General features: G+C 39.7%; 1 protein-coding gene across 1 annotated transcript; it reads left to right on the top strand.

The window, feature by feature from the left end:
- Nucleotides 1-251: 251 nt before the first annotated feature.
- LOC120861302 (olfactory receptor 8S1-like) lies at nucleotides 252-800 on the top strand. Its single transcript, XM_040236935.1, has one exon. It carries the CDS (start codon nucleotides 252-254, stop codon nucleotides 798-800), a length of 549 nt encoding a protein of 182 aa, XP_040092869.1.
- The last annotated feature ends 12,905 nt before the right edge of the window (nucleotides 801-13,705 follow it).

The raw sequence follows: 13,705 nt of genomic DNA, 5'->3' as shown, positions 1-13,705 counted from the left end.
GGGAGGCGAGAGGTCTGGGGGAAAAGACTTTTGGCTCCTATGCCTGTTTATATTATTTCTAGGGAAAGGCCTTTGTAAATAGCTTGAAGAACCACAGCACTGTCACGGAGTTCATCCTCCTTGGACTGTCTGCCAACCCTCACACCCAGGCTCTGCTCTTTGTGATCTTCCTGGGGATTTACCTTCTGACAATAGTGGGGAACCTGACGATGCTGCTGGTGATCAGGGCTGATTCCCACCTCCACACGCCCATGTACTTCTTCCTGAGCCACCTCTCTTTCGTTGATATCTGCTTCTCTTCAGTCACTGTGCCCAAGATGTTGGAGAACCTCCTGTCTCGAAGGAAAACGGTATCGGTAGAGGGCTGCCTAGCTCAGGTCTTCTTTGTGTTTGTTGCTGCAGGGACCGAAGCCTGTCTGCTCTCAGTGATGGCCTATGACCGCTATGCCGCGATCTGCCACCCTCTGCTCTATGGACAGATCATGAGTAAACAGCTGTACATGCAGCTTGTGTGGGGCTCGTGGGGCCTGGGCTTTCTGGATGCATTCATCAACCTCTTCCTAGCTGTGAACATGATCTTCTGTGAGGCCAAAATCATCCCTCACTACAGCTGTGAAATGCCCTCTCTCCTCTCCCTGTCCTGCTCTGATATCTCCAGAAACCTCATTGCCTTGCTCTGTTCCACGCTGCTGCATGGGCTGGGAACCTTCCTTCTGGTCTCCCTATCCTATGCCCGCATTATCACCGCCATCCTGAACATCAGCTCTACCTCAGGCAGAAGCAAGGCCTTCTCCACCTGATCTTCCCACCTCACTGCAGTGACACTGTACTTTGGCTCAGGTTTGCTCCGCCATCTCATGCCAAATTCAGGATCCCCTGCAGAACTGATCTTCTCTGTGCAATATGCTGTCATCACACCCATGCTGAATCCCCTCGTTTACAGTCTGAAAAACAAGGAGGTGAAGGTGGCTCTGAAAAGAACTTTGGAAAAGTATTTGCAGCATATCAGATGCTGAAATGAAAATATAGGATAGTGAAGAACTGGAATAAATCTGCATAGAAAAGGACATTAGGTGAGTTTGCAGTAGTAAGGAGCACTCTTGAGTACTTACAACGTCAGATGCTACAACCTACATTAGAAATACATGAGAGAATGGCATAAAGTTATAGGAAGGAAAGCTCCCTTTATTTTCTTTTAAAATAATCACCTTAATCTAGAAAATTTTGTTGTGAACAAAATTGATCCATTTTTCTCATTCTGAAACATCTGTTTTAGTAAAATTATTAGTTTCATGAATCTATCATTATTTTTACTAACTCTGGAGAATATGCTAAAAGCCATACGTTTGATAAGAATGTAGGGTCCTGGATCTTTAAGAGAAAAAAGTCATAGGTAAGGGTAGAGGTTGAAAATAAAAGAAGTCCAACTTGGTGGTCATAGAAGAGAGGCATAAAAAGCTAAAAGTTCTGCAGAGAGACAATGAATGCACAGAGATGGAGCTCAGGCCGGATAACATTTCTAAGAACTCACGCATGTGCAGTGAAAAGTGAAAGTCAAAGTCGCTCAGTAGTGTCCGACTCTTTGCAACCCCATGGACTACACAGTTCATGGAATTCTCCAGGCCAGAATACTAGAGTGGGTAGCCTATCCCTTTTCCAGTGGATTTTACTGACCCAGGAATCAAACCAGGGTCTCCTGCATTGCAGGTAGAGTCTTTTCCAACTGAGCTATCAGGAAAGCCCCCATGTATGTGCATTGTGCTGGCCAATCACCAGTGTAAGAGGCTATAAAGAGGCTCTGTGGCTCTAGAAACTTTTTTTCTCACATAGTCATTATTCAGACTTGCATATTCCCCAATTAGCTGATCTCATCAAGATCTTCCCTGTGTAGAGTGTAGGCAATGTGCCTTAGACAAATAATTTGATCTTATCACACGGGAGTCCTGAAACTGTCTTTGTCCCTCACCTCTCAGCTGTCAAACAACTGGTCACTGTGTGGGGGCTGATGGTTTGCTGGTTTTAAGGCACTGCATCAATCTCACATAATTCATTGGTACCTATAAGACATAAGACCTGTAAGACATAAATCAATTCTCATACTGCTTCTGCTTTGTTTAATCTGTATTTTGCAATCATCTAAATAACTGTAAAATGAAAAAGGGCAAAAACTAAGCAAAAGTTTTTTAATTTACTTAATATTAACTTGAACATTTCTCAGGCCTCTTTCATAAACTCAGTTCCAACTGTGTGCTGCTCCAAAGGCTTTTCAAGCTCATCTAGCCATTTATAACTCATAATTGTGGCCTCTTTTCAATTGATTCTCCAGAAAACTCTACATGCATTATCACCTTCCACAGGCAAAATATTCAAGGTCTTATTTGGTTTCTTTAACCTAAGGTGAAGCACCAGCTAAACCTCCAAGGTCCAGCTTCTAGCGGTGAAGGAATTGCACCCTGGGATGAAAGCTAGTTTTATAGTCAGTGTCACAGGATGGCAGTGCTTGAGAGAAAGATACCAACAAACTCAGTCAAATCCTCTGTAGTATAAGTAAAGACAAGAACTTAACTGCAAGAAGACAGCCCTATAAGCCTAGAGGCCCAGCACTGTCCTCTCCTTTGGAGGGGCCATGCCCTTGAACTTCAATGACCATAATGTTACCCTACTGCTTACTAGACTGCCTGATCGGTGAAAGGATTCTGTCTAGGCCGTAAAGAAGCTCTTCTTGACATTCTCTCAGGGTTTTTTTTTACGTCCATCTGGCCTCCAGAAGTTTGAGAAGACTTTGCTCACATATAGTCTTCCCAAGAGGTATAAGCAACTGGTAACAATCCACCATATACCTGAGTGTTTATCATTGAGAGGTTACATTTATGCAGAAATTCTCAGTATTAGTTTACCAGGAACACCATTCCCTTAGTAGGCCTGAAGTTTCTTCCTTCAAAAGGTGACCCAAAAAGGCAATAAATATGCCAGAGAATGAGACTCACAAAGTGACAACTCAAGACAAGTTTTTCAATTTTGCCTTAATTCATTACGTCCTTTGCTTTTTTACTGTTAAAATCTTTGCAATCTATTTTATTCCTTTTATCACTTTATCTTAAAAAAATCAGTCAAAAATATACAAAACACATCTGTACAAGTTAGAATAATTACGAAATGAATGCACATGTACTCACTCCTCAGCTTAAGGAGGTATTCGTTTTACCGTCTCTTCGCCATGCCTCAAAACTGACACTACTCTGAATTTTTAATTATTCCCTTGATTTTCATTATGTAATTTAGTTTTGCCTGTTTCTGAATTTAAATAAATAGAATTAACACACATGTATTTTGGAGACTTGCTTCTTCTCACTCACATGAAGTTATTACCACTCAGAGACTCTGGCTTTGGCACTCACCTGTGATGTGTCTAAAATTACTAACGTAGTCTGCTGCCTGTCTTACTAAAGAGCTCTAAGTTTTGGCAACTTTCTCAGGTTAGGGGCTTAGAGACCAAATGTACCTTCTGATAAGGCCTACACTAGTGTGTAGAAGAACTGAAATGATGACCTGAAAAATTCAGATGGTAAATTCCAACATCCTGGAAATTTTCAGATTCTTTAAAGAATTAATTTAACTCACTATTTCATTTTGATATTATAGTATCAAAATTCAACAGAATTTGAAAAACCCAGAGATTAAAACAGTTCCTTAAAATTGACCAGTTGGTTTTTCTTTGCCTCTGACAATTGGATTTAACACCTGAGGCTAAATGTTGCTATTCTGGTCAGGATGTAGATATTCTGAATGTATGAAGAGATAAGAGGATAGGACGTTGAATGAGTATCTAACAGGAATTTTGTGGGAAAGAGAAGGAAGAACTGAGAAATTCCCTGCAATAGCAGGACTGGAACTTGTTACTGTAGGTTCAAAGATTCAGAGTTTGTGTCATTAGCCAAGGCCAATATTATGAACAAGCCTCAGAGTTCTGGTAGACAGGTCAATACATTGTTGAGAGGCCACCTGCCAGTGAGGTCACAGGGAGGAGCTCAATCTGAGCCACAGAGCAGGGTTAAATCTTGGCACAAAAAAAATGAAATGACTTGGATACTTGGATACTTCCATAGCTGGTGTACTGGTTAAGTGATAGACTCTGAAGTTTTGATTGTAGCTTTCTCTCTTAGAGCTATGTAACCTTGATTTTTAAACCTTTGGTGACCTCATAACATATTTTTACGGGGAATAAATGTGTTAATACTTAGTAAAACATTTAGATGGACTGCAACATTATATAGGTAGTTTTTTACATATTTATTTATTTATGTTTGGCTGTGCTGGGTCTTCACTGTTGCACAGGTTTTCTCTGGTTGTGGTCAGCGGGGGCTACTCTCTAGTTATGGTGTGCAGGTTTCTCGTTGCTGCAGAGCCTTCTCTTCCTGCAGAGCCTGGGCTCTAGAGCACAGGCTCAACAGTTGTGACACAAAGGCTTAGTTGCTCTGGGGCGTGTGGGATCTTCTCCGACCAAGGATTAAATCAGTGTCTCCTGCATTAGGAGGCAGATTCTTTGCCACTGGGCCACCAGGGAAGCCCTGTTTTTTACATTTTTAAATTCCATGTTAGCTCGACAAAGGCATATAGAATTCTCTTACCTGTGTGTGCTTTATATGGTATCTTACACATCAAGAACTCAATAAATAACTTTTGAAATAATCAATACTTAGTGCAATTCATTGCTAAAACAATGACTAGATATCTGGATAAGGGAAGGAGGAAGGAATAAGAGGAGAGATGTATGATAAGTGCCTCAATAGTTTCTTGGTGGTGCTGATAGCTTTTCCAATGCATATAGGTGAAACTCACTAAGTGACATGGAATAAAGTCAGCTAGTGTCAAACCAACAGTGCAAGATTCAGAGAATAAGTCTGGTACATTTCAGATTTAGGAATGACAATGAATTGGGGAAGAAGTGCTTGCAGGGAAGCGGAGAGCCAGCCCAGTAAGATGCATCACCCTGAAGCAGAGGAGCATGGCCAGAGAGAAGGATGAATAAGCAGTCTGCTACCAACTGCTACTTGGGAATGTAGTCAGTAAATTTCTTGTAAAGGAAAATTTAGTGCATCATATAGGTAACAATTCATATAATTTATATATTTCAAGAAGACAGCTGTGGAAAGAATAAGACCTAGTATGAGGAGAAGAAAAAAGGAAGCTGAAGATCAGGGATAAAGATATGAGTGGAAAGGAATGGCTCAATTAAGGTCAAAAGTGTGAAAGGAGGATAAACAGAAAGTACAAAAAAAGGATGTTAGAAATTAATCCAAACAATGGTAATCATAATAGATATAAATGGCTTGATTCTAGATATAAATGGCTTACTTCCACAGTTAAAAAACAAAACTTATAAGCTGTAGAAAAAACATATTGTTCAGAGGAGACACCTCTAAAACATAAAGATAAAGAAAATTCAAAAAAATCAAACAGTGGAAAAAGGCATGAGACAAATATAAACCAAATTATTATATCATAGAAAACAAATATGGCTAAAGAATTATATGAGATAAAATGTGTCACCCGCAATGATAAAAGTTCAAGTGATTGCTTAGAAAATGTAATTTTAAATAGGGTCCAAAATTTTAATCTACAGGGAGAAGGGAATCAAAACTGTAGCTTAAGGTCACTGAGGAAAACCCACTGTTATAGGGCAAGAGGAACAGAAAAAAGTCCTATGTACAGGAAAAGGGCAGGGATATTATTAGTCAGAGGAAAAAAAAGATACCCTATCTATAGAGGACTACTTTCTTACACTATATACAAAAATAAACTCAAAATGGATAAAAGACTTCAAAGCATAAAACTCTTAGAAGAAAACATAGGTTGTAACCTCTTTGACACTGATCTTAGAAGTATTTTTCAGGAACTGTCTCTTTAGGCAAAGAAAACAAAAGTAAAAAATATATGTCAAACTAAAAAGCTTTTTGCACAGTGAAGAAAAAGAGAACAAAGCAAAAAGAGAACCTACTGAATGGGAGAAGAGATTAGAAGATGATATATCCAATAAGGTTTTAATATCTAACATTTATAAAGAACTCATACAATTTAGTATCAAACAACAACAACAGCAAACAATTGAAAAATGGGCAGAAGACCTGAATAGACATTTTTCCAAGGAAGAAATACAAATAAATGGCTTGTCGGCACATGGAAAGATACTCAATGTCACTAACCATCAGGGAAATGCAAATCAAAACCATACAAGCTAATCCCCTCACACCTGTCCGAGTGACTATTATCATAAAGACAAGAAACAAATGTTGGAGAGGATGTGGAGAAAAAGGAATCCTCATGTGCTGTTGGCGGGAATATAAATTGGGACAGTCACTACAAAAAACAGTATGAAGTTTCCTCAAAAACTGAAAAACAAATTCAGCAATTCCACCTCTGAGTATCTATCTGAAGAAAATGAAAACACTAATTCAAAAAGCTATGTATATCCCTGTGTTCACTGCAGTACTGTTTATAATACTTGAAGCAACTTAAGTGTCTGTCAAGAGATGAAAGGATAAAGATAGGTTTTATACACACACACACATATATATACACACAATGGAATAATATCTAGCCATAAAAAAATAAATCTTGTAATCTGTGGCAACATGGTTTGATCTGGAGGATATTATCTAAGTGAAATAAGTCAGTCAGAGAAAAACAAATACCATATGACTTTTTTAATATACGGATGTATGCCGGTGGTAGATTCATGTTGATGTGTGGCAGAACCAATACAATATTGTAAAGTAATTAGTCTCCAATTAAATGAATTTAAATTTTTTAAAAAACAATTGAAGGCAAAAGGAGAAGGGAGCAGCAGAGGATGAGATGGTTAGATAACATCATCAACTCAGTGGACATGAATTAGCTCAAACTCCAGGATATGGTAAAAGACAGGGGAGCCTGGCATGCTGCAGTCCATGGGGTTGCAAAGAGTTGGAGAAGACTTACCGACTGTACCACAATAACAGCATGCTACCATGTTAATGTATGGCAAAAACCACTACAAGATTGTAAAGTAATTAGCCTCCAATTAAAATAAATAAATTAAATTTTTAAATGATCAAAGAAAACAGAAATAGACTAATAAATACAAAGTACCAACTGGTAGTTTCCAGAGTTGGGGGACAGATGGAATAGGTGAGGGGATTAAGAGGTAGAAACTTCCAACTATATGATAATGTGTGTGTGTGTGTGTGTGTGTGTGTGTGTGTATCCAACTCTTTGTGACCCCACAGGCTGTAGACTGCCAGGTTCCTCTGTCTATGGAATTTTCCAGGCAAGAATAATGGAGTAGGTTACCATTTCCTCCTTCAGGGGATCTTCCCCACCAAGGGATTTTTTTTTTTTTACTTTACAATATTGTATTGGTTTTGCCATACATTGACATGAATCTACCACTGGTGTACATGTGTTCCCCATCCTGAACCCCCCTCCCACCTCCCTCCCCATCCCATCCCTCTGGGTCATCCCAGTGCACCAGCCCCGAGCACCCTGTATCATGCATCAAACCTGGACTGGCGATCCGTTTCACATATGATAATTAACATGTTTCAATGCCATTCTCCCAAATCATCCCACCCTTGCCCTCTCCCACAGAGTCCAAAAGACTGTTCTATACATCTGTGTCTCTTTTGCTGTCTCGCACACAGGGTTATCATTACCATCTTTCTAAATTCCATATATATGTGTTAGTATACTGTATTGGTGTTTTCTTTTTCTTTTTTTTCTGGCTTACTTCACTCTTTATAATAGGTTCCAGATTCACCCACCTCATTAGAACTGATTCAAATGTATTCATTTTAATGGCTGAGTAATACTCCATTGTGTATATGTGCCACAGCTTTCTTATCCATTCATCTGCTGATGGACATCTAGGTTGCTTTCATGTCCTGGCTATTATAACTGGGGAACATGTGTCTCTTTCAATTCTGGTTTCCTCGGTGTGTATGCCCAGCAGTGGGATTGCTGGGTCATATTAGTTCAGTCGCTCAGTCATGTCTGACTCTTTGCGACCCCATGAATCGCAGAACGCCAGGCCTCCCTGTCCATCACCATCTCCTGGAGTTCACTCAGACTCACACCCATCAAGTCCATGATGCCATCCAGCCATCTCATCCTCAGACATCCCCTTCTCCTCCTGCCCCCAATCCCTCCCAGCATCACAGTCTTTTCCAATGAGTCAGCTCTTCGCATGAGGTGGCCAAAGTACTGGAGCTTCAGCTTTAGCATCATTCCTTCCAAAGAAATCCCAGGGTTGATCTTCAGAATGGACTGGTTGGATCTCCTTGCAATCCAAGGGACCCTCAAGAGTCTTCTCCAACACCACAGTTCAAAAGCATCAATTCTTCGGTGCTCAGCCTTCTTCACAGTCCAACTCTCACATCCATACATGACCACAGGAAAAACCATAGCTTTGACTAGACGGACCTTAGTCAGCAAAGTAATGTCTCTGCTTTTGAATATACTATCTAGGTTGGTCATAACTTTTCTTCCAAGGAGTAAGCGTCTTTTAATTTCATGGCTGCAGTCACCATCTGCAGTAATTTTGGAGCCCCCCAAAATAAAGTCTGATACTGTTTCCACTGTTTCCCCATCTATTTCCCATGAACTGATGGGGCCAGATGCCATGATCTTTGTTTTTTGAATGTTGAGCTTGAAGCCAACTTTTTCACTCTCCTCTTTCACTTTCTTCAAGAGGCTTTTGAGTTCCTCTTCACTTTCTGCCATAAGGGTGGTGTCATCTGCATATCTGAGGGTATTGATATTTCTCCCAGCAGTCTTGATTCCAGCTTGTGCTTCTTCCAGTCCAGCGTTTCTCATGATGTACTCTGCATATAAGTTACATAAGCAGGGTGACAGTATACAGCCTTGACGTACTCCTTTTCCGATTTGGAACCAGTCTGTTGTTCCATGTCCAGTTCGCACTGTTGCTTCCTGACCTGCATACAGATTTCTCAAGAGGCAGGTCAGGTGGTCTGGTATTCCCATCTCTTTCAGAACTTTCCACAGTTTATTGTGATCCATACAGTCAAAGGCTTTGGCATAGTCAATAAAGCAGAAAGAGATGTTTTTCTGGAACTCTCTTGCCTTTTCCATGATCCAGCGGATGTTGGCAATTTGATCTCTGGTTCCTCTGCCTTTTCTAAAACCAGCCTGAACATCAGGGAGTTCACAGTTCATGTATTGCTGAAGTCTGGGTTGGAGAATTTTGAACATTACTTTACTAGCATGTGAGATGATTGCAATCATGCGGTAGTTTGAGCATTCTTTGGCATTGTCTTTCTTTGGAATTGGAATGAAAACTGACCTTTTCCAGTCCTGTGGCCACTGCTGAGTTTTCCAAACTTGCTGGCATATTGAGTGCAGCACTTTCACATCATCTTTCAGAATTTGAAACAGCTCAACTGGAATTCCATCACCTCCACTAGCTTTGTCTGTAGTGATGCTTTCTAAGGCCCACTTGACTTCACATTCCAGGATGTCTGGCTCTAGATTAGTGATCACATGATCATGATTATCTGGGTCGTGAAGATCTTTTTTGTACAGTTCTTCCGTGTATTCTTGCCACCTCTTCTTAATATCTTCTGCTTCTGTTAGGTCCAGACCACTTCTGTCCTTTATCGAGCCCATCTTTGCATGAAATGTTCCCTTGGTATCTCTAATTTTCTTGAAGAGATCTCTAGTCTTTCCCATTCTGTTGTTTGCCTCGATTTCTTTGCATTGATCGCTGAACAAGGCTTTCTTATGTCTTCTTGCTATTCTTTGGAACTCTGCATTCAGATGCGTATATCTTTCTTTTTCTCCTTTGCTTTTTGCCTCTCTTCTTTTCACAGCTATTTGTAAGGCCTCCCCAGACAGCCATTTTGCTTTTTTGCCTTTCTTTTACATGGGGATGGTCTTGATCCCTGTGTCCTCTATAGCAGTTCTATTTCCAGTTTTTTAAGGAATCTCCACACTGTTCCCCATAGTGGCTGACCCAGGGATTGAAGTTGGGTGTCTTGCATCTCCTGCATTGGCAGGCAGATTCTTTACTGCTAGCACCACCTGGAACAATGTGATATACATACAGGGAATGTAGTCAGTAATATTGTAACAACTTTGTATGGTGACGATTGGTAATTGGCCTTATCCTGGCGATTATTCTTGTCTGGAGAATCCCAGGGATCGGGGAGCCTGGTGGGCTGCCATCTATGGGGTCGCATAGAGTCGGACACGACTGAAGCGACTTAGCAGCAGGAGCAGTGGTGATTATTTCATAATGTATAGAAATATCAAATCACTATGCTGTACACTGAAACAGATATATTATATTGTTAATTATAACAATAAAATAATAAAATAGTATGTGAAATGAGCACAACTGTATGTTAGTTGAGAAATGAAAATCAAAACTACAGTGAGGCAGCACATCATACTAGTCAGAATGGCCATCATTAAGAAGTCCCCAGATAATAAATGCTGGAGAGTGTGGAGAAAAAGAGACCTTCCTACACTGTTGGTGGGAATGTAACTTGGTGCAGCTCCAGTAGCTGGTATGGAGCTTCATCAAAAAACTAAAGATAGAGTTGCCATATCTAGCAATCTTGCTCCTGGGCATATACCCAGACAAAACTATAATTCCAAAAGATACATGCACCCCTATACTCATGGCAGCACTACTCACAGTAGCCAAGACATGGAAACAACCTAAATATCCATTAACCAATGAGTGGATAAAGAAGATGTGGTGCATATTTACAATGGAATACTACTCAGTCAGAAAAAATGATGCAATAATACCATGTTGCTTTCAGCAACATGGATGGACATAGGTATTATCATACTAAGCAAAGTAAGTTAGAAAGAGAAAGATGAATACCATATCATACCACTTATATGTGGAACCTAAAAGGTGACACAAATGAATTTATCTACAAAACAGACTCACAGACATAAAGAAGAGACTGGTGGTTGTAGTCAGGGAGAAAAGGTTGGACTGGAAGTTTGAGACTAGCAGATACAAACTATTAAACAGGCTATGGATAAACAACAGGGTCCTATTTTATAGCACAGAGAACTATATTCAATGCCTTATAATAAACCAAAATGGAAAAGAATATGAAAAAGAATACATATAGATAAAACTGACTCATTTTGCTGTACACCTGAAACTAACACAATATTGTAAATCAATTATACACCAATAAAATGTTTAAAATATAAAACTATATACATAAATAAAGAGTATCATAAAATCTTAATCATTTTATTATGAATGATAAAGGGCAAAATGTAACACGTATCAAATAACATGTTTAAACCACAATACATCTTTACATTAATATTAATTCAGGTATCAAAATATATTTGGTTCTATCAGTAGTAAGGAATGGCATAATCCCAATTGCAAATAAAGGCAAAAACATACATATAAAAACAAATACATACAAAAAATAACCCCCAAATAACAATTGAACTGTTTATTACAGTGTAAAAGCAGGAGAATAATAAATGACGTGAAATGTGTCCTGTCTGCTTGCCCAGTCACCCTCCAGAGCAGGGGCAAAGTCTTCTATCAGAGCTTAGACTTTGCTTTATCACTCACCCCTCCCTTTCTTTTATATGTCCAGCTCCTCTTCAGCCTACAACATTCCTGTGACAGACCTTCAGTTCAACTCCTCCATTTGAGGCCAGTTAATGAAAGGACAAAAACCAGATTTTGAAGCCTGTCGTTTGAATTTTAATCCTAACTCCTCCATTTAATAGCTGTGTGAACTTGGCCTAGATAATTTCACATTCCTCTGCCTCCATTTCCTCACCTGTAAAGGGGACAGTGCAATACTCTAACTCATAGAGTTGTTGTGCAGAAATAGTTAACATGTCAAAAAGAAATAAAACAATATCTGGCTTTTGGATAGTAATTATAAATATGGGTTATTATTTTGTTACTGCCCTGGTCTTATTATCTTCCAAAAATGAAAACATACTAGTTTTTCCTGCATTAATGCATAATCTAATTCATCTTCAATCTGACTAATACTCCCACTCTTCCTTCTTGATAATAAGGCCAACTCCAAAATCCAACTAATATTTTTCAGTTCTGTTCCTTCAAGATGAAAATGCATTTGTCACTGTTTATGTATCATTCAGTCCTTAACACCATCTACTCCACTGGCTTTCTTGGTCCACATTCAAATGTTTTCCTGAAAATCTCTCTGATCATTAACAGAAATGGTCACTAAAATATCCATCTGAGAGATGTTTATGAATTCAGATCATATGCACAAAGAAAAATAACCTGATGGTCAGTTAAAGATCAACACACAGCTTCCTCGGGCATTCGCAAATGTGATATACTGAGAGTAAGTGCGTGAAAGATGTTGTGACCCACCTTGTCTCTTTACAAATCCCGCTAGACAACCAAGAGTTTTCATCAAAGTCAAAGCTTCAACACAGAATTTCCAAAAGTCCACATTAAATAAAACACCCAGAGGCTTTTAGAAATTTCCTTTTGTTTTGTTCATAAGTCTAAAGTTGGGCTTCCAGCTGTGATTCCAGACAATAAATGATACTGACTACTCTGTCTCCTGTGCTTCCAGGCTCAGCAGCCAATTACTGCTGCCTAATTCCAATCCCAAAGAAAGGCAATGCCAAAGAATGCTCAAAATACCACACAATTGCACTCATCTCACACGCTAGTAAAGTAATGCTCAAAATTCTCCAAGCCAGGCTTCAGCAATACGTGAACTGTGAACTTCCTGATGTTCAAGCTGGTTTTAGAAAAGGCAGAGGAACCAGAGATCAAATTGCCAACATCCGCTGGATCATGGAAAAAGCAAGAGAGTTCCAGAAAACATCTATTTCTGCTTTATTGACTATGCCAAAGCCTTTGACTGTATGGATCACAATAAACTGTGGAAAATTCTGAAAGAGATGGGAATACCAGACCACCTGACCTGACTCTTGAGAAATCTGTATGCAGGTCAGGAAGCCACAGTTAGAACTGGACATGGAACAACAGACTGGTTCCAAATAGGAAAAGGAGTACGTCAAGGCTGTATACTGTCACCCTGCTTATGTAACTTATATGCAGAGTACATCATGAGAAACGCTGGACTGGAAGAAGCACAAGCTGGAATCAAGACTGCCGGGAGAAATATCAATACCCTCAGATATGCAGATGACACCACCCTTATGGCAGAAAGTGAAGAGGAACTAAAAAGCCTCTTGATGAAAGTGAAAGAGGAGAGTGAAAAAGTTGGCTTCAAGCTCAACATTCAAAAAACAAAGATCATGGCATCTGGCCCCATCACTTCATGGGAAATAGATGGGGAAACAGTGGAAACAGTATCAGACTTTATTTTGGGGGGCTCCAAAATCACTGCAGATGGTGACTGCAGCCATGAAATTAAAAGACACTTACTCCTTGGAAGAAAAGCTATGACCAACCTAGATAGTATATTCAAAAGCAGAGACATTACTTTGCTGACTAAGGTCCGTCTAGTCAAAGCTATGGTTTTTCCAGTAGTCATGTAAGGATGTGAGAGTTGGACTGTGAAGAAGGCTGAGCACTGAAGAATTGATGCTTTTGAACTGTGGTGTTGGAGAAGACTCTTGAGAGTCCCTTGGACTGCAAGGAGATCCAACCAGTCCATTCTGAAGGAGATCAGCCCTGGGATTTCTTTGGAAGGAATGA

Source organism: Oryx dammah, unplaced genomic scaffold (assembly GCF_014754425.2).
Source record: "Oryx dammah isolate SB20612 unplaced genomic scaffold, SCBI_Odam_1.1 HiC_scaffold_11232, whole genome shotgun sequence".
Lineage (NCBI taxonomy): Eukaryota > Metazoa > Chordata > Mammalia > Artiodactyla > Bovidae > Oryx > Oryx dammah.
This window is presented reverse-complemented; position numbering and strand designations above follow the sequence as displayed.

Excerpts from the sequence above, each read along its gene's own strand:
- LOC120861302 (XM_040236935.1), top strand. The coding sequence starts at position 252 with ATGTACTTCTTCCTGAGCCACCTCTCTTTCGTTGATATCTGCTTCTCT.